The sequence below is a fragment of the Carettochelys insculpta genome, chromosome 17 (genome assembly GCF_033958435.1).
Source record: "Carettochelys insculpta isolate YL-2023 chromosome 17, ASM3395843v1, whole genome shotgun sequence".
Taxonomy (NCBI): Eukaryota; Metazoa; Chordata; order Testudines; family Carettochelyidae; genus Carettochelys; species Carettochelys insculpta.
Genome location: NC_134153.1, coordinates 10202879 through 10223610, shown reverse-complemented (window position 1 = coordinate 10223610; position 20732 = coordinate 10202879). Strand labels below are relative to the sequence as shown.

The window sequence follows — 20732 nt, the reverse complement described above, 5'->3', positions numbered from 1 at the left end:
CAATCTCCAAGAGCAGCAGTGGGTGCCCTGTGGCAGCCAGCTCACTAATGCTGTTTTATGTACTCTGCAGGAATCAGAGGTATGAATTTACAATGGAGATGCTTCCATTTATGATCTCACTCTTGACATAACAATAGCAGAAAGCAAATTTGTACCCTTCAGTTAGATACACTGAGAAGAAAAGGACACGTTGTAAGTCTTCTGTTTTAACCTGCTGTGCCAAGATAATTTGAGCTATGTTGCACATAGGAGGTTGATCTGTGCATCCCAAGATGAGATATCAGAGCCAAATTTTTGGACAGCCTCAGATGCTGCATACATAGTGATTGTGGCCTGCAAAAGTGGTACACACCAAATACGCGGATTCCAACTGTCACATTTAAATATAGAGGTACAGGTGATGGCTGAAGATCACTTTTGTGGTGGCAAACAGTTGCCATGCAAATTAGAGGCTAGCACAGAAAATGATTTCTTGATTTAATAAAGCCAAGGTTTTGGGACACACTAAAAAAAAAAAAAAAAAAAAAAATCCCTGGTGGTGGGTAACAGGGTAGTCCTATAATTAACCCAGACTGGCAAATATAGTAAATAGTATCTTTATTATCGCTGATTGGTATATGTGCTGATACTCATTTGTGTTCCTAAAAATGTAAGTATGCACACAGCAGTGCTCAGGTTTGTCTCTACACATACATTTGTGCATGTTCAGATTCATTGACTGTTGTGCATGTGCAAGTAAAGAGCACATATATTGCTTGTGCTTTGGGGCATTTAGGCCTGGGTGTCGTGAATGTCATGGAGAGTAAAAACAATATATGCTTGGCCTTGTTCTGCCTGTGGTTACTTGAGTGCAACACCCTCCCCGCCCCGCCCGCCTCCAGGGAGGTTACTTGTTCCATTGGAATAGAGAAGGACCGAATGCTGTTTAACTAAATGAGTGTGGGGGTGTATCTCAATCTCACAGATTTGAGGTAAGTGTGGAAGTTCATAATCTAACTAATGAATGTCTGGGGACATAACCCAGTCTTGGGTGAGAGAATTTCTGGGGAAAAGGAGGCTCTACTGTGAATCGAGGCTGACTGACAGAGATGTCAGGCCCCATGGCAGAACAGCCAGTGGGCCCACATGCATACACAAGTTGTACCAGCATGGTCTGCCCGACATTTGGACATTGCTGAACTTTTGCCTGCTGGTGCCCAGTGAGCTGCTGTCTGTGCTACTGGGCACACTTTCCAGCATGGCCAGTGCTTCCACATACCCACCAGGAACATTACCAACTATCTAATAGTTCAAACCCAAAGACCTAATTCCACCCCGCCCCACCACTTCCCTGAGGCCACTCCCCCATCCCATCCTTTCACTCCATCTGCCCTCCCCCCACTGCTCATTCTCTCCCACCCTCTGTCACTTTCACCAGGCTGTGGGGAAGGGGACAGAGTGTGAGGTGTAGGCTCTGGAAAGGAGTTTGGGCATCTGAGGGGGTGTGGACCCTAGCAGGGAGCTTGGGTGCTGCCTCTGGACAGAGGCATGGAGGTTGAGTGTGCGAGGAGGTCAGAGGGTCAGTGGTTACCTCAAGTGACTCCCAAGAGCACCTGGCACATCCCTCTGCAAGTGTCTCATGGGCAGAGAGAAAAGGGGGTCTCTATGCACTGCTGCCTGCAGGCACCACCCCTGTTTCTATGGAGTCAGTACTCATGGTGGGGGCAGCACATGGAAGACAATCTCCCAGGAGCCACAGGGACAGTGTCGGCTGCTTCCAATAGTGGCATTCAGCAAGGGCAGGCAAGAAGCCTGGCTTAGCCCTGCTATGCTGTTGGAAGCAGCTGGGGGCCCTCGGCCTTTTTAAATCACCCAGGCCCTGGGCAATTCCCTCTCCCCCTATCAGTAGGCTAATTTTAGAACACAAAGATAAATGTAAATATGTTATAGACAGGAATGGTGGCAGTATCTATTAAGGTTGTTTAATAGCTCCCATTAGAAGACCCTGTTTTCAGTTCCTTACTACTTTGCCAAGTCTGAGAGGCTGTAATTTTCTGTGACGGATGTCTGCTTCAGGCTGAAGTTTTTTTGAAAATTTTTAGCTAGAACAGTTCCGTTAGTACTGAGAAGGAACCTAGGGGGAAAAGCATTGTTTTGCCAATGTTAAAACCGGGGTTTGGTGAGGGCAGATTTTTTGTGTGTGTTTTTTAAAGTTGTAGCAGCCTCGTGCTTTAAAGGAGGGACTTGACATTTGGTAGGGGACTGGCCTTTGTGACAGGGATGTGCCTTTTGCCAGTTCCATGAAAATCTTTCCACATTTCATTTTAAACCTCTGAAAAATTGCAGTTTGCACATGCACAGAGATGTCTTGGCTACTAGACGTTTAAGACCTTGCAGATTCCAGCCATCCTGGGCACAGCAGTCCCACCCATAGAATGGTTTGGGACTGTCATTCCATCCCCTGTACTTTGGGGAGCCCTGAAGAAGCTGCCTTAACCATGGGCATGGCATGAGATAGCAGAAGGGTTTGCCCCCACCACCACCATGGCAATGGGGGTTGGAGTGAGCCAGCCTGCTATGCTGTGGGGACTTTGGGCAAGGGAGCAGAGCAGGGACAGGAAGAGGAAGACTGAGGCAGGGCAAAGGTGGAGCAGGGTCTGAGTCTGCAACAATGTCCCATGCGTGAGGCACTGGGCAGGTTGCCCCCAGCCTTGTGCCATCCTAAGGATGACACATAAAAACACACATTAGAATAATTAATGCTGCAAAGTCAACACTCATCAGTTCAAAAATACCTGAGCAACCTTAAGTCGCCCACCACCCACCTTTGTGTATATGCATTGTGGTTGTTTTTTAATTACATAGTTGGATAGGGTGTGTCCACACAGCAGTGTTAATTCAGAATAACAGATGCTATTCTGAAATAATGTTGTGAGCTTCTACAGAGCAAAACTGCCATTTCAAAATAGCGGACAGCTTATTTCAAATTCTGTAAACCTCATTCTAGGGCTGCATCTACACTGCGAGCTAAAAGCAAATTCATTAAAATCTCTTTATTAACGCTGGGTTTTATCCATTCATTTTTGAGCATCCTCACCTTCCCATCTGCTCTCCACAAAACTGACTTATTGCTGCCACACACAAGTAGATTAAATTGAGTGCTGCAGCAATGTATTGTGAGAACCTATCCCACAGTTCCCTGAGCCCTGTAGCATTCTGGCTATTTTCACTGGTGCAGCATGGGAAAAAAATGGCCCACAAGTAGATGTGAGTATCTGATGACATCTTGCCACATTTTGTTCCCCTCTTTCCCCTGCCATGTTAAACAAACATCTCTTTTTCCAGACGGGGGCTGGCTTGCTTTCATAACAAATGTGTTTTTTATAATTGAGGTGGGGCAATAGGTGCTATTTTGAAATAAGGTATTCTGGAATAGTTTATTCCAAAATAATGCAGCTGTGTGGGCATACCCCAGAGTGCTTCCAGGGGCTCTAATTTGAAATAGGCTGTATTGTACATGCATGCACTATTTTGAAATAAGTTTTGCTTATTCTGGGCTTCCCTGTAGCATGGAATAACTCCAGAATAAACTATTCCAGAATAACTCTGTAGAGTAGACATATCCATACTGTTTTCTCACAGGATCTCTGCCTCATTCACTGCAAAAGATGGACCAACTTGCTCTGTAGATGCACTGGGGTTTTGTAGGGAAGAAAATTATCTCATGGTGAAGACAGTTGAATTCTAATGTGGAGAGCCTGTATAATGTTGGGCTAGTCACTGAAACATCATGTTACACCGGTGGTCAATAACTGGGCATTACTCATTTTCTGGGCACACAAATTGAGACCCTGAATTTTTTTTTGAGCGGGAGAAGATGTATTGAGCACTTGCAGTGGCAGCTGAAGTCAGTGAGAGCTGTGCTTTGAACATTTGAAGAGCTATATAATGCTAAGCACTCTGAAAAAGCAAATCCTAGGAAGCTCAAATTAGATGCTTTTGAGTTTAATCTCTCTGTGATTTAGTTCCTCATCTGCAAATGCAAACAAAAATACCCACTCTTTCCATGGAGGTGTTGTGAAAATAAATTCATATTTATTTATTTTGTGAAACACTCAAGTTATATTGACAAGAGCTTTGGAAAAACCTCTGCTAAAATTAATAATTCTGTCTTCAGAGTGGCTTGAAATAGTGCACCCAAAATAAGGCATGGGGCACACATTGAAAAATGAGGAGAAAAAAATATATTGAATAGCTACTCATTAACTGAGCACTATCTGTCCTGTTTGCTGAGACAAGGGAGATGAATTAAAGTTGCATCAGCATCCCTAAGTCTAGACTGTCCTGTCTTTTGCATCTTTTACTTTGTGATCTTAAATAATGTTCTTTTATTGTGGTTTTGTACGTATAATGCAGGTTGAACCTCTCTAATCCAGAACTCTCATCCAGCGACATTCATAATCCAGCGTGATTTTTGTTAGCTGGATGACCAGTTATCATGTGTGTGGCCAAATTTCCTGTGGTCCCATAAAGTTTGTTCAGAGCCACCAGTCCTGGCTTTCAGTGTTCTGTATTATCAGTTAACTGTAATTTATCCCTAAATGTTTTCTAAGAGCCCAGTAAGCAGTGCAAGACAATATTGACCTCTCGTGGTCTGGCAAATTCTCTTATCCAGCACCACTCAGGTTCTGAGGGTGCCAGATTAGAAAGGTTCAACCTGTATATGATTTTAAATATACATTTGTCTCTTCCATGCATACCTGCATATAATAAAAGAAATGCATTAGGCAGTGGGGCCAACAACCATCACGGACCCCAGGGCAAGGTGGAGGGTGCCGGCTCCATGCTCCAGACTCAGGTGAAAGGGGCAGAGCCTCGTACAATCAGCCTTTAGCATCACATAGACCTCAGCGCTAGAGCCCACCCAGCCCTCAGAGCCATTTGGGACAGCATTCCTCCACTGTGGTGGCAATTCAAAGGGGCTGGGGACTTCAGCCACTGCTGTTGCCTAAGTAACAGTGGCAGCTGGGCGCTCCAGTCCCCTTTGAAACTTTGGGTCCCTGTGTGTTAGCCCCCCCTTGCCCTCTCCGTAGGCAGGCCTGACAGGAGGAATCAGATTTTGCCTCAGACATATTCTCATCCAAGATGAAACAGATCTCTGGACTATTGCTCCTGCTGCTGGATCAATCATTTTCAGTGACATGAAGATGGAAAGTGTTAGCCCAGTGTGAAGAATTGAGAAGTGGAAGAACAAACCACTACAAGGTCTGCCGAATCACATCTGATTAATGCGCACTCTTCACAAACCTATTTGCCAACCATGTGCTCAGATAAACCATTTGGTACCCCAGAGATGTAGAGAAATGGAATAAAGTTTGAAGTTTGTGTCAATAGTAGCACACTATTTTACATGTGACCATTACACTGACGACTGGATTGACCTCCATTCGGGCAAGGAGGTGCAGTTTTCATAGCTTGCCATCCCAGTGGGATGCACCCCTGGGGAAGGGCCAGCAGGACTTGTACCACTGGGTTTCTTCGCAGAGGTCAGTCTACATTAAAGTCAGAGCTCCAAATAGCCTCCTTGATGGATGCTGTCCAGGGAATGCACTGTAGCAATGGGAAGGTTAACAGAAGCACTTCAGTCACATGCATAGCCCATATTTTACCTTTCTTTTCCCCATGGAATTTTTTCCACTGGCCTCATGTTTCTGTGGTTTGAATTCCAGCCTACTTTTCCCTTCGCTTGCCTTGGCGGGTAGAGGAGGGAGCTGGCAGGGAGCCAGTTGCAGCTCTCTGATTCTCTGACCAACTGGTGCAGACTGGAGGCTGTTCTAACCTGATTCTCAAGGGGCTATTGACTGACCAGGGAGTTCCCAGAGAGCATTGCAGTCCAGCTGCTTCTCTGCCCTTGAACAACTCCCTCCAGATCCAGTGCATGCATCTACTGGGCAGAGAGGGGCACAGGGAGAGAGGCATAGGAACCAGCAATACCTTTCTGCACCTGCTGAGTACTCGCTCATTCCACAGGCACCCACAGCTAGGATTTGGCAGTTGTTCTCCATTCCCTTTGTGCAAAGGCTGTGGAGCACAGCACAGAATCAGTAAATTCTCAGCACAGTGGAAGACACATTAGAGAGAACTGATAGTGGCCTTTAGTGTCAGCCCTGATAGCTGATCAGGTCTGCTCAGTGTCACATTCTGAAGGCCTCCTGTGCAGTCCTAGCTAGGAAAGTTTTGGCTACAGCACTGGGTCTTGTAGGGAAGAAGGTTCTCAAAGGAATGCTTAGGAGTCCTTGGCAAGGGCCTGAAGGATGAGAGGAGACACAGAGATATGAGCCAGTTCCCTCGAGACCAGGAGCCATGCCACAACTCTGAATCCTTCAACAAATGTGTGCTTCCCATAGCCAGGCCTGCTAACAGGCAGAGGGGGCAAAAGGGCCCAGGGCTACTAGCTGCTGCCACTGCTACTGCGGGAACAGTGGGCAGCCGGAGCCCCGGGCCCTTTAAATTGCCATGTGGCCTGCCTGTGGAGATCGGGGAGGGGACAGCAGGGTGTGTTGCAAGGGGCACTCTGGGCTAGCTGACCCCAACCTCACCCCTTCCAGGAGCATGGAGCCATGCCCTCCTCATCTTGCCCAGGGGGCATCAGTTCTTTCAGCCCCCCCCAACCCCAAGCATATCAATGTAAGTTTCTTCTGCTCTGTGGACATGGTCCCTAGGCACATCCTCATCTGATGAGCTACAGTCCCCAGATCAATGGAGTTGAATCATAGGGGCTAGAACTAGGGAACCCACTGTCCCAGGTTGGAACCCCCTCCTACACCCAAATTCTCTCTTGGAGCCCACACTCCAAACCCCCCAGCCCTAAGCCTCCTCCTGTACCCAAAACGCCTCCATTCCAGGCCCACATTACAGCCCACACCCCAGCTGTAGTCCTCACTCCTTCTGCCACCCAATCTCCTGCCCCAGGCCTGAGCCTACTCCTACAGCCTGTCCCCACTCCAAGTGGTTTCTCCTTTCCACATCCCAAACCCCTTTCCCAAGCTGGTGAAATTGAAAGAGGGTGGGGAAGAGCAAGTGACAGAGGGAGGGGAAGTGGCAGGGGGCGGTGGTGGTGCGCAGAGAAAGGGTGAGGCAAGCATGTTTAATTTTATGAAGTTAGAAGGTTGGCAACCCTAGCTGGTGTGTGATTGGGGAATCAGTCAGCTTGAGTTTCTTTTATTTATGAGAAATGTGTTGGCCCTGCAGGGCATGAAATCATTTCATAACAGGAACACAAACTCCAGTCAAATATAGATTCCAATATTTTACCTTTTGCCATTTACCTCCATGGAATTTGGTTTTCCTTTGTAGCCTCAGACCAGCCTTTCCACAGTTTGAATTCAGTCCTGGAAGTTCTGTTTCTTATGTTGAACACAGGGGGCGGCTTCCCAGCTGATACCAATCAGTGTAGCTCCACTGATGTCATTAGAGTTTGGCTAGTTTACACCAGCTGAGATATCAGCACTCAGTCTCTAGAGCCAGTCAATAGTCCACATCAGAAGACATATTAGAGGGAACTGATATACTTCTAAATTAATAAATTATGGCAAAGCTTGATTTAATGGGCAGAGGTGTGAGCCTGCATAACTCAAACCTCCCTGGTGTATGATTAGAAACTACCCACTTAATAATTACAGAGATGGTGTTGAGATTATTATTACACTACCATTCAAACCAGGTAAAGCTTTTTTATTCCCTCTCGCTTCTAAGAGATGCTCTCCTTTTGTGTGTGCTGTAGTGAGATCTACAGCCACCCAATGGCAAGACATACCTTTGGAAATGTGTGAGAAACTGTAAAATATCATATGAGAGCATCCTTCAAGGGCACCAGTGGGAGACCGCATGATTTACTGAACCAGCTGCATACCTTGCAATCCAGCCTTCACATGTAATCTCAACTATGAATGCTACAGGCTCCAGAATCCACCGAGTCTGACCCAGTTACTTTGCCCGCAGCTTTAAATGCTAATAACTTTGTTAAGTACCTGTCTAATTCCTTTTAACATGGCCATGCTTGTTGCTTTTACAGCTGCCTTTGGTGGGATCTCTTGCTGAAATATGAATGACACGGTGGGCCAGACCTAGACTACAGACCTCTAGGAGCATAGTTCAGTTGGTCGGGGTGGGGGTGAGATGTGATCCCTAACCGGTGGAGCTGTGCCTACAGAAGTGTAGACCACAAAACTCTGCACTTCTGTGGGTATAGATTATTTTGCTTGAGGAGACTGGAATAAGCTATACTGATAAAAGCTGTACCCATGGTAGGTACAACTTGCCCATATATTGCCCCAGGGTAATTAAATAGTGGCAAAGCACTTCCAGTGTAGCCTTGGCCCTAAAATCAGTCTCCTTGCCCTCTAGAAAACACTTAGCAAAATTTAGCTTTAACCTTCTGGGTCTTTCCAGGTCTTTTAATCCTGTTTTCTCATTTCCCAAAAATCCAATGCTCAAATTCTAATCTGAGTTACAGAAGTGTGAATCTGGATTAACTTTGTTTCCTTACATGGTTATTACTTTGGAACACCTTTGCAGCTGAGAGCAGGATCTGCCCCTATACCCAGAAATTAAATTGCATAGTGATTTATGGTATTGTTCCCATTCTCAATCTTCCAGCTTTCCACCAGGAGGTGGAATTATTCTCCAAGAGGGGCTATCTTGTCTGTGTGCTTGTTTGTTGTAGGCTGTGGATTACGAAATGAACAGGGCTTTCATGCTGACTGTGATGGTCTCAAATCAAGCTCCACTAGCAAGTGGAATCCAGATGTCCTTCCAGTCTACAGCAGGAGTCACCATTTCGGTCATGGATATCAATGAGGCACCTTATTTTCCAACAAACCACAAGCTGATTCGGCTGGAGGAAGGGGTGCCTATGGGGACGGCGCTGACAACATTTTCAGCTGTGGATCCTGATCGCTTCATGCAACAAGCAGTAAGGTGGGAAACCGAATGAGCAAAGGTGGTTGTATAAAATTAAGAGCATGCGTTAGGATGGGGAGCGTGTACCAATCAGAGCAACAAAAGCAACAGTACGCATCAATCAGAAGTTGCAACATAAACTATCCTATATAAGGATAGGGGTTTTTTTTTTTGACTGCTTTTTGTTTTGAGAGTGTATAGACTAGCACGGCTTCCTCTCTGTTCCTATCCTATATAAGGTAATTATAATATTTGGCACCACTGTTCGTTGTAAGCTGAGCACTTGGGCAGCTGTTCAGGAGAGATTCAGGTGCCACTCCACTGATTGGCAGAGTGTCCACAGCACACACTGCCAGCTGCATGTGTTCTACTGGTGGTGCACATCTGCACACGCCTCTGTGCACATAACAAAGTTTATTCTGCACATAGATGGAAAAATATTAGCGGAAACATTGCTTGGCAGTTGCCTAGCAGCCTCCAGCCAAAGCTCTCAAAGCACTTTAACATTCAGGACCATACCATTGGGAGAAATGCCACGTGGAGCTATTTGTGGAGTATGACCCAATCAGAACCAGTGTCACATAAGTGAATCTCAGAGAGGGTCTAATTCTGAGCAGGGCTGAGAGCCCTCAACCCGCAGCCACACTGAAATTAATCAGCATTTAGGGAGCTGTGTCCCCTCATCAGTATAAAACTTATTTATTGTTCATATTGTAGTAGCTCATTGGGTTTCTGTCTCAGATCAAGGCCCCACTGTAATAGATACCGATGCATGATCAGAAACCAGCAGGGCTGGCAGCTACCATTTGCCCCAGGACAAGGTGGAATAGGGGCCTGGCTCCACACCCTTGTACGGGGTGAAGCCAGGGACAGAAGGGGCGGAGCCTAGGGCGGTCAGTTCTTTGTGCCACCTGAACTGTGGCACTGGCACCCCTTCCCTCAGAGCCACATGGAGCAGTGGGGCCATGCTGCTGTGGCACCTCAAAGGGGTCTGGAGCGCTCTCCATCGCCACTGCCGAAGTAGCAGCAGTAGCAGCCAGAGCCCCACACCCCTTTGAAATGCTAGGCCCTGGGCAACTGCCCCCTTTGCCCCTCTCCCCACCCCCATCTACAAGCCTGTCAGAAACAGTCCTGGCCCTGAAGAGATTATAGTCTAAAAAGACAAAACAGACAATGGCTTAGAGGAAAGAAGTAATATTATTCCAGTTTATGAAGGGCTAGTTTTACAAAGATATCTAGACACTTAAAGATGCAGACAGGCACTTCCCTGCATCTTTGGATGCCTAAATACGTTTGAAAATCCAGCCCTACATGACACATGCGATGTCACAAAGAAAACCTGTGGCAAAACTGGGAAACAAATCTACTTTTCTAGCGTCCCTTTCTAGCAGGTGAATCAAAGACTATTCTTCAACTCTCCTTCAGGAGTACCTTGGCACCTTCCAATTACCACTTACTGTTATGGGCCTGAATTTTTAAATGGTTAGTCTTGCATCACGCAGCTGCCGCGCTGCATGAACAGAGTGGGCAGTTGCACACTCTTGAGGCTAATTATGGTCATTTGCATTCTCATGTAATTTGGACCTTGGAATTAGGTGAACAATGGTTTTCACGCTTCACATTTACAATAAAATCAGGTCCAGTAGTTTTGTTAACCTTTTTCTGAGTGATTAAAAACCCACATCAGTCTCTGAGCCTCTGCCCATGCTAGAAAATACACAGGTTGTTCCCATTTATTGTATGTACTCAAGGATTACCAACTTAATGGCATACTAGGAGAGCGTACTGCTCAGTTGAGTCCAGTTAAACTTACATCTTTTGTGATAATCAGGAAAAGACTCATATATTCCACTTACGATGAAACTGTCTGGTGTAGAAAATGACAGTGTTTTCTCACTGTCTCTGTCCATTGCCTTTGGACTGATATTGAAATGCTTAAAGAGAGAGACTGTCTTCACTAACAAGACATTTTTCCATAGTGATTTCATTCTGAAGCCTTTGGAGAGTTTTTATTTCCCTCCCATCCCCCAGTAAAGCCAGTTTTTCAGTGCACAGAAAAAGGCAGTGCTCATTCCACTCAAATACTCTTCCTGAGTGGGTTTGGATTGTAACGTTGCCCAGCTGGGGGTGAACAATGAACTTGCTGAGACATTCTTCTGACTGCATGGTGCTCACACATGACCCTGAATGACATCCTCTAAACATCAACAGCAAGTGACTTGAGCTGTTCTGCGCGTAGTTCCCAAGACAGACATTTCACTGAAAGGTTGGATCCAGCAACACACTACGTGTTAGACTGCTCTAATCCAGAACTCTCTCATCTGGCAACATGTGTAATCAGGCATGATTTTAGTTCGCCAGCCGATCGTTTATCATGGGTGTGGCCAAGTTTCCTGCACTCCCATAAAGTTTGTTTGCAGCCACCAGTCCTGGCTGTCAGTGTTCTGTGCTGCTATTTAGCTGTGATTTACACCTAAATATCTTCTAAGATCCCAGTAAGCAGTGAAAGTGTTGGCAATGCTGCTAGACAATACTGACCTTCTGTAATCTGGCAAATTCTCTCATCCGGCACTGGTCTTGTGGGTGTCATATTAGAGAAGTTCAACCTGTATTTTTATATGTAAGCTTAACTCTCTCGTACCTGGATTTCACTATAGTAGAGTGATTCCATGGCTTTGCAAAAAGCTGCAAAATATTGGTAGGGTCAGTTGAGACTTTCCCAAGCAGTTGCTGTGAACAATGCAAGCTGATGTTTTGGTTTGTTTTTGTCTTGTCTTCCCAGCTGGCACTACTGAGTTAGACAAAAAAAATGCTAGAGGGTAAATATTTGAAGTAGTGAAATGAATGGGCAATACATATGCGCAGACTATCATAAACAGTTTTCAGTTAACTGAGAACAGGATGCAGTCATTATATCTTAGCTTTTATACTCTTCTGTTAAGTATAATTTTCCAAAATGAAAGATCAGGGTTTAAGAACATCTTCCAACAAGCCACAGCTTTTGTTACTGATCATCACCTGTCTCACATAATCTTTGTTAACCACAAATGAAGCCAGAAAGGCAGCTTTGCAAGCCAGATCACTGGTCATTTTCAGCAATGAAACTGTGCAGAGATAACAATGATATTTAAAAAACAATCGTCATAAAGAACATAGCTCCCTGCAACATATTTTCGCTTGGTAAGGGCTTGTAATAACAATTTATTGTTGTTTTAGTCCACACTGGACTCAGACTCAGTATCTACCAACTTACGTGGTATTAATGTGTTAGATGTATATAGTACAGGTTAAATCTGTCTTGTCCAGCACCCTCGGGACCTGACTGATGCTGAACGAGAGAATTTGCCAGACCGTGGAGGTCAATATTGGCTAGCACATTACCAACACTTTCAGTGCTTACTGGGCTCTTAAAAGACATTTTGGGGTAAATTACAGCTAGGGTAGTCAGCCCTTTGTGCCACCTGAACTGTGGCATTGGCACCCCTTCCCTCAGAGCCACATGGAGCAGGGGGGCCATGCTGCTGTGACACCTCAAAGGGGCCTGGACTCTCTCCATCGCCACTGCCAAAGTAGCAGCAGTAGCAGCCAGAGCCCCACACCCCTTTGAAATGCTAGGCCCTGGGCAACTGCCCCCTTTGCCCCTCCCCCCACACCCCCAATCTACAAGCCTGTCAGAAACAGTCCCTTTCACTGCTTACTGGGCTCTTAGAAGACATTTTGGGGTAAATTACAGCTAACTAAGAGCAAAAAACATGTGACCATGGGCTGGTGGCTGGAAACAAAACTTTATGAGACCACAGGAAACTTGGCCACACCCATGATAAACAGTCGTCCACTTAACTAAAATCATGCCGGATTACAGATGTTGCCAGACAAGGGAATTCCAGATTAGAGAGCTTCAACCTGTACCTTAATGCAATGTGAGTTGGTAGATACTGACAGATACACTTCTCTCAGGGTGTCCTCTTTTTTGAAAATTCAAATATGGTAACCCTAAAATAATGAGCAATAAAGAGAGATTTTAAAAGGAATTAAAGAGAATGACTCTATGGAGAAGGTTTGACTGAACTGTGTCAAGTTCTAGATGGCTAACCAGGTAGAATGCAAAGAAGCTTGAGCTATGGTAGATTGGCAAGGGCAGGGGTCAGCGACCAAGAAGAGCCATTTTTTTTCAAATTGGTAAAAAACTCAATACTTCAAGTGCCTCAATGCATGTGAATGTGAGACAGTCCTTAATAAATAGTGTCAAACCAGACGTTTTCTAACCCCTATTTTAAGAACAGCACACACACAATGATTTGTAAGGCCATACATGTTTACTGCAGGAGGTTCACAAAGTCTTTTTACAAGCCATTCCAACTCCACTTTTATTATGCCAATTTTACTTCACGTTCAATTTCAGTTTTCTTTCTTAAAATGTGTATTGCCCTTCACTGCAGGAATTCCACAAGCTTCCTTATTATTTTCAAAATCAAGACTTTATTAGCAACACTATCAAAACACAGATACGATATCATATCCCACGAAGCACTGCACATATTAAAGGGGAGTTATCCAACATTTCAAGATCACATATTGTTTGTTATTTAGATATGGGTTGTGCATTGTGGGACTTTTAGAAGTTCACTGTTTACTGAAAATAATCAGGAGGGTTTATTTAACTTTGCAATTATAGCATTGGGAGCTACAAAGATGTCTTTTAAGAGTCGCATGTGGCTGCAGAGCCACAGGTTGCAGACCTCTAGATGAGGGGAATACATAGGTGCTGGAACTAGAGGTGCTGCAGGTGTTGCAGCTGGGAACTGTCCCACTGAAAATTGTGTGCCTCTAGTCTTCCTAGAGAACCTTTGGAGATTGCCAGAACATGTGCCTAAGATGAAGCTGTGCTGAACCACCTGGTCTGAATTTCCAGATTGCAGTGCTATCATGAACTAAGTGGATGTCTGCATGGTTCCTGGTCTTGCTATGAATGTTGCAGCACTGTTCTAAAAGAATGAATTTGTTTAAATTCTCCGCTCAGATCTAATGCAACAACTTTATTTAGCAGGGTATTTTATGACTGATCATTTGCCCTTCAATTGGCAGGCAATTATGTAAGCCTCATAATACCCCTAAATACATAGGTAAGTGTTATTATCCCCATCTTATATATGGGCAAACTGAGGCACAGAGCAATTATGTGACTTTCCTAAGGGGGTGGAGTGTCCAAGAGCCAGGAACAGGAATAGGTTTTCCAATTTCCAGTCATACGCACCAACTACCAAAATACAGTCCCTTGCCACCTTGTGTACACTTTGTTCTAAGGACTGTATTGACCCTATCAGCTTCCATAAGGTCTAAAAATTTGCCCCCTCACTCACCCCCACCACCACAGTTACCAAGGTAATAGAATTTCAACACTTCCATGGCAACTCTCACTTCTAAAAGAGTCAGCTCTGCAGTAGCTTCCATCCCAAATTGCCTACTGGCTGTTATTGTGCTCCCCACAGTCCATGCACAGCTGCACTGGCTAACCGTGTCCACGCATATTGGGTGGACATTCTTCGGAGTCCACTTGCCCATCTACATAACTGAGGTTCTTCTCCAACTTGCATGTACACACGCACACACACACACCTGCCTGCAGCCACTGCAAAATGGCTCACTTAAAATGGCTTCAAACTGGCCTCATGGGCCTATTGGCTAATGCAGCTGTGAGTTCCCATTATATACCACTGAAGTAACTGCAGGCTAATTCCTCATGGTGTGTGTGTGTGGACAGGGTGGTATAAGCAGTGTTTGGGAGCTGCCTCTGTTGTAGGTGGGATGGAGTGAGAAATGGGGAAATCATCCCTCCTTTAGTCTGAGCTCTTGAGGAACAAACACACAAATATAGCTATCATTTTATGCGTTGACAAAGACCCTTTTATCTTTATTAGCAACTTGCTATAGAATAGGAGTGTTGCCCGTAGCAGAAAGCTGAAGCATAAGTGGCACTTAGCAGAATGCAAAACATTTAATGGAAAGAGAATGGAAAAATTGAATAATTGCGGAGGTGAAAAAAAGGACCAGCAGTAAACACTCAATTAGTGTTTTGTTTGTCAACAAAACCCGTTATCCAAAGCTACGCTGAAAAAGAGGTCAGGCGTACAAAGCCCCCTTATTTCAGGCCGTATTAAAGACATGTCACCAAAAAGACTGCCACATATTTATTTCCTTTTTCTGTAGATACTCCAAGCTGTCAGATCCTGCAAACTGGCTGAACATTAATGCCACAAATGGTCAGATCACTACGGCTGCTGTCCTTGATCGAGAGTCAGTCTACATTAAGAATAATGTCTATGAGGCCACATTCTTGGCGGCTGACAACGGTGAGCCCAAGCTTCCCATTGTTCATGCTTCAATAATACTCTAATGTGATGCATTAACAGGAATGATGCTCTGACAGAGTTGTCAGTATAAGTTATCTTTTTCCCTGGGTTTTATGGTTAAAAATGTGAAAGTGGGACAGGAAATTGCTGGAGTAAATTTAAATGTGCCCAGCATTCAGAGAGTGTTATTAAAGGAAAGTGAGGGCAAATGAAAAATTGATCTGGGAAGTTCTGTGTAGCTGTAGAGCCTATATCTAAGGAAATACCAAAGGCGATGAGCTCAATGTGCTGCAGAACACACCCATCTTCATTATTGTCCAAAAACTGCAGCTCAGAGCAAGGAGGAAATGTTCCATCAGGAAATCAGAAACAATTTGAGGGGACAGAGGGGATGGTATTAAGAAGAAACTGACTTGCTGTAATGTTAAGACGCCATAACTTTCTTAAAATTGATCTGTCTCATCTGATACGACTCTAATCTCTCTCTATATCTATTTACATTTCTAAAGTATGCAGCCATCCCCCTAGCACTCAGGTACTAGTGGGCTCTAGCATAGCAAGCTGGAGAGCTGTGATTGTACAATGCTTTGTTCTGAGATTAAAGAGACAAAGTGGTCTGGAAAAGATACTCAGAGCATGACTCACAGCTAAACACAAGATGGAGGAGCTAAAGAGTTAACATGTTGCAAGAGATCATTAAAAAGGATGTGGACCATTAACCCCTTTAAACTTCTTGAGATGTCAGGCTGAGGTCCTAAGCAGCTGTGGTTCTTAAAGATAACACAGCACTTCTAATTAAACGAGTGGTGTCCTGGCCAAACTCAAGTGATTAAATTCTGCTGATCTACAGCTCTCCTACTGCTATGGAGAGGCCAGAGATGCAGGAAGGTGACTGTGTTTGGAATGACCCCCAGACACTGCCACATTATTATTTTATTTATTATTCCTTTGGATTTAGTGCAGTCTCTATTGATGCCTATTGCAGTCTAGGGCAGGGGTTCTCCAAGTGGATAGGTGGGCTGTGGGCTTGGGGCTCAGCCCCTTCCTCCTCCCCTTGCTGCAGCAGGGGGCCACATTGCCCCAGGATGTTGGAGCACCGGCACACGCTTTTCACTGGTGGGGGAGGAACTCCAAGCCTTGTGGGCTGGATCAGGCTGGTAAGGCAGAAAACGCAGCTCTGTGCACTGTTGCTCCCACTCTCTGCAGCTGCAGGAATGGCAGCGCAGGAAACTGCTCACCAGGAGTCTTTTCCTTCTTCTCCCATTGGTCAGATTCTGGCTAATGGGAGCAATACAGGGTGGTGTCTGGGAACACTGTTGGGTGCAGAGCCAGGTAAGCAACCTCCACCTCCTGCATGCCCAGACCTCAGATCCCCATTGCCCTCACACAGCCCCCTCCTGTGAGACCCAACACCCGCTTCCTAGGATGTGCATCCCACCCTCCTCCTGTCCTCCTCCCAGGCCCTGCACCCCATCCTCCTCCTGCACGCCCCTGCCTCCCTCCTAGATCCATCACCCACTTCCTGCTCCTGCACCCTCCCTCTCTCCCAGATCTCTCACCCTGTTCCTGCAACTTCCCTCTCTCAAAGACCCTCCACCCCAACCCTTCTCCTGCACCCCCTTCTCACCCAGACCTCCCATCCTGCTCCTTCACCCTCCGTCTCTCCCAGACCCAGTCTCACTTGCTCCTGAACCCTCCCTCCTGCTCAGACCCCAGTCCACTCCTCAGCAGCCCCTTCCCATACATTAAATCCCTCATTTTTGCGCCACCCCAGAGCCTAGGGCCACCCACAAAAGCTTCTAACCCCGGGGCCCCCCCGCCAAAGAATTAATGTGGCCTATGGGAAACCTGAACCTCAGTCCCTTCTCCCCCACCCCATGGGACTGAAGCACGAGGAGAGCGAGGTGTCTCAGTCGGGAGCCAAATAAGTGAAGGTAGGTTTGCTTCTTACTTTTGTGTAGCCCCCAGCTGAATTTTTCTGGGGGTCAGTGTGTCCCCCATTCCAAACAATTCTGCCCCCCTGCCATATTTAAAGACAATGTTGAAACCTTTTTGTTTTGGACATAAATCAATATTTTGCTTTATTTAAAACAAAGATTTAAAATATATGCCCCCCATGTTATAAAATATAAAAATAGGATCTAAATATAAGCCCCCTTCTGTTAGAGCTGCATATTTATGTTTTTACAATCCAGCAGCCTAATGTGAATAAATTAGTATTTAAGATATTTAGAATTAAGCAGTGGGAGGTTTTTGTGCCAGTACTTGCCAATACTGTGTACTGGCACCTCGGCAGCCCCACCCACAGGATTGGCTGGGGGCAGGGGGCAGGGAACTGGCTGAGTACCAGCTCCTCTTTTTTTTTTTTACAAAAAAAAAAAAGTACTGGAGGTAAGTGAATGCATTTTGTCATCATGGTGACTGGCTGGCGGTCTGCAGAAAAGTTTGTGTTGAGCTGATTGGGCCTCCAGCCAAAAAGTTTTGAGAACTAATGGTCTAGGGGCTAGATTCACAAAAGTATTGAACTGTTGTGAGAATAAGATTTACTCTCAGGCACCTAGAAAATCACAGGACCATACTATGATTCACAAAGCCTGACCAGGGCACCCAAGTGCCCTATACTGTGATGGGAGAGAGTTATGTGCCTTAGAGCATAATTCACCAAAGCCAACACAGTAGGCTGGGAGCCCCCTAAGCTAGATCTCAGAGGATGGTATGCTAAGCCTACCTATCTCCTAGAGCTTAGAGTCTGAGAACAAGAAGGAAGTTAAACAGATATTTAAAAGAACAACACCAAAAGAGAAATATCGGCAGGCTGCATGGAATCTTTTGAAAGGCACCATGATAGAAGTTCAACTTAAATGTAAACCCCAAATTAAAAAAAACATAGTAAAAGAACCAGAAAAATATCATCATGGCTAAACAACCAAGTAAAAGAAGCAGTGAGAGACAAAAAAGCATCCTTTCAAAACTGAAGGTTAAATCCTAGTGAGAAAAACTCAAAGGAGCATAAATTTTGGTAAATGAAGTGTAAAAATTTCATTAGAATGACCAAAAAAGAATTTAAAGAACAGCTAGACAAAGACTCAAAAAGTAATTGCAAAAATAGCTTTAAGTACATATGAAGCAGAGAAACCTGGTAAACGGCCAGTGTGACCACTGGGAGACCAAGATACTAAAGGAGTACTTAGAGATGATAAGGCTATTGCAGAGAAACTAAACAAATTCTTTGAATCGATCTTCACAGCTGAGTATCTGAGGGAGATTCCCAAACCTGAACCATTCTTTTCAAATGAGAGACCTGAGGAACTGTTGCAGATTGAGGTGTCATTAAAGGATGTTTTAGAGCAAACTGAAAAACTAAACATTAATGTTTCCTGGACCAGACGTAATTCACCCAAAAGTTCAACTCAAATCTGAAGCTGCAGAACTGCCAGCTGTAGTTTGTAACCTATGATTTAAATCAGCTGGTGTACCAAGTGACCAGGCAATTGCTAACGTGATGCCAATTTTTAAAAAGGGCTCCAGAAGTAATCTGGACAGTTACAGACCAGTAAGTGAACAGAATGCTAACAATCATTAAGAAAAGGGTAGATATTAAGATAGAAAATATCATGCTGCCTCCATATAAATCCATGGTACACCCACATGTCAAGCAGATGTGGTCACCCCATCTCAAAAAAAGATATATTAGAATTGAAAAAGGCACAGAAAAAGGTAAGAAGAGGGGTTTGGAAAATAAATGACTAAGGGAGGATATGATATAGGGATCTATAAAACCATGACTGGTGTGGAGAAAATAAGTGTTATTTACTCCAGCTCATAAGACAAGGACCTAGGAGTCATCAAATGAAATTTAGTAGGTGGCAGGTTTTAAAAAAAAACCACAAGGAAGTATTTTTTCACACAATGCACAGTCAACCTTGTGGAACTCTTGTGAAGGCTAAGAATATAACAATGTTCAAAAAAGAACTAGGTAAGTTGATGGAGGATTGGTTCACCAATGGCTGTTAGCCAGGATGGGCACGGATGGTGTCCCGACTTCTGTTTACCAGAAGCTGGGGATGGATCTGTTGCAGATTACCTGTTCTGTTCATTCCCTTTGAAGCACCTGGCATTGGCCACTGCTGGAAAACAGAATACTGGGATAGATGGACCTTTGCTCTGACCCAGCATGGCCATTCTTATGTACTGCTATCTATTCTCAGCTGTCAACCCTTTTTGAAGTTAGGCTTATTGTTTCAAGAAGCAAAAGGGAGGTGGGGTAGGGAAAGGAACAGAGGAGTTCCCTCACAACCTTTAGTCCAGGGCTTAAGGTAGTCTCCTGTGCCTCCCACTTACTGTGTGAGTGCTTAAAGCCAGCTGCACTACAAATCCCAGATTTCTTCCATGATTCATCCCCATAGCCTGACATGGCAGCAGCTTCCAAAGCTGACAGGGTAGGTAGCATCCTCCCAGTTCCTCACAATACTCCCTGGAAGAGAGGGAAGAGAAGTCAATGGTCATCCTTTTTGGCCCAGGTCCAAACTGAACCTGACATACACATATTGGGCCAAGGTTAGCAAAGCACTTAAGCATGGACTTAACTTTAAGCATGTGAGTAAGTAACTGGGCTGATCACGTTTTGTTGAATCCAGGTATGCCTGTCAGCTCAGGTTTACAATGCCCATGGGGACCCTTCTGGCTGATAGCCGCTGTATAAAACATGAGTGCTTTCATACAGAGATGCTCACTGTTCTGGAGAAACGCCCCCACTTATTGCTTCCCAAGCTCCCCTCCAGGTAACATCAGTCGTAGTGTTTGGGAGCCACCAGGGAAACAAGCAGGGCTACTTAGTGAGTGTTGGTACTGTTAATCAATGCACTAATGGGCAAATCCTGCCTCCCTCCTGTGGTGCAGAGAACCATCAGCATACCACAACATGGTCGTGGGGCAGGATATGTGAGCTTGCACAGTTAGCATTCTCTGGGCCTACCTTTGTGGAGGGTACCCTGTAGACTTGCGTACAGCAGTTCTGTCTGAGGCAAGCAGGGAGTTCCAGGTGACCTTTGTGCTGTACGGAAGCCTGAGGCTAAAGTGGTGACTATTACTGTCTGAATCAGCCACCATCTGAGATCAGGACTGTCTTGTGCTAGGCCTACTGTACACTCACCCTGTAAATATCCATGCCCCAAATCTAAATAAATGAGACAGACAAAGGAAGGCTCATTAGCTGCTGAGAAAGTAAGGGATTTGCCAGGGGTTACAGAGAAAATGTGGCAGAGTTGGAAAGTGAAACCAGGTCTCCTGAATCCCAGACCTGCGCCTGAGCTACCAGACCAAACTTACTCACTGGAGAAAGGGACATGGTTCATCCTGGCTGCCCCCACCAGGGTTCCCACCACCACACCCAGCAATTCAGTTTGGATGCAGGTGGAACATTACAATCTCTCTCATTTAATG

At 45.2% G+C, this 20732-nt stretch overlaps 1 protein-coding gene across 1 annotated transcript in view; it reads left to right on the top strand.

The window, feature by feature from the left end:
- Window positions 1-20732, top strand: part of CDH4 (cadherin 4) — a 769032-nt gene that overhangs the window by 724122 nt on the left and 24178 nt on the right. Inside the window, exons 11-12 of the mRNA XM_075011421.1 lie at window positions 8705-8958; window positions 15148-15290. Coding sequence (XP_074867522.1) covers window positions 8705-8958; window positions 15148-15290 — 397 coding nt within the window. The remainder of the gene's footprint in view (window positions 1-8704; window positions 8959-15147; window positions 15291-20732) is intronic.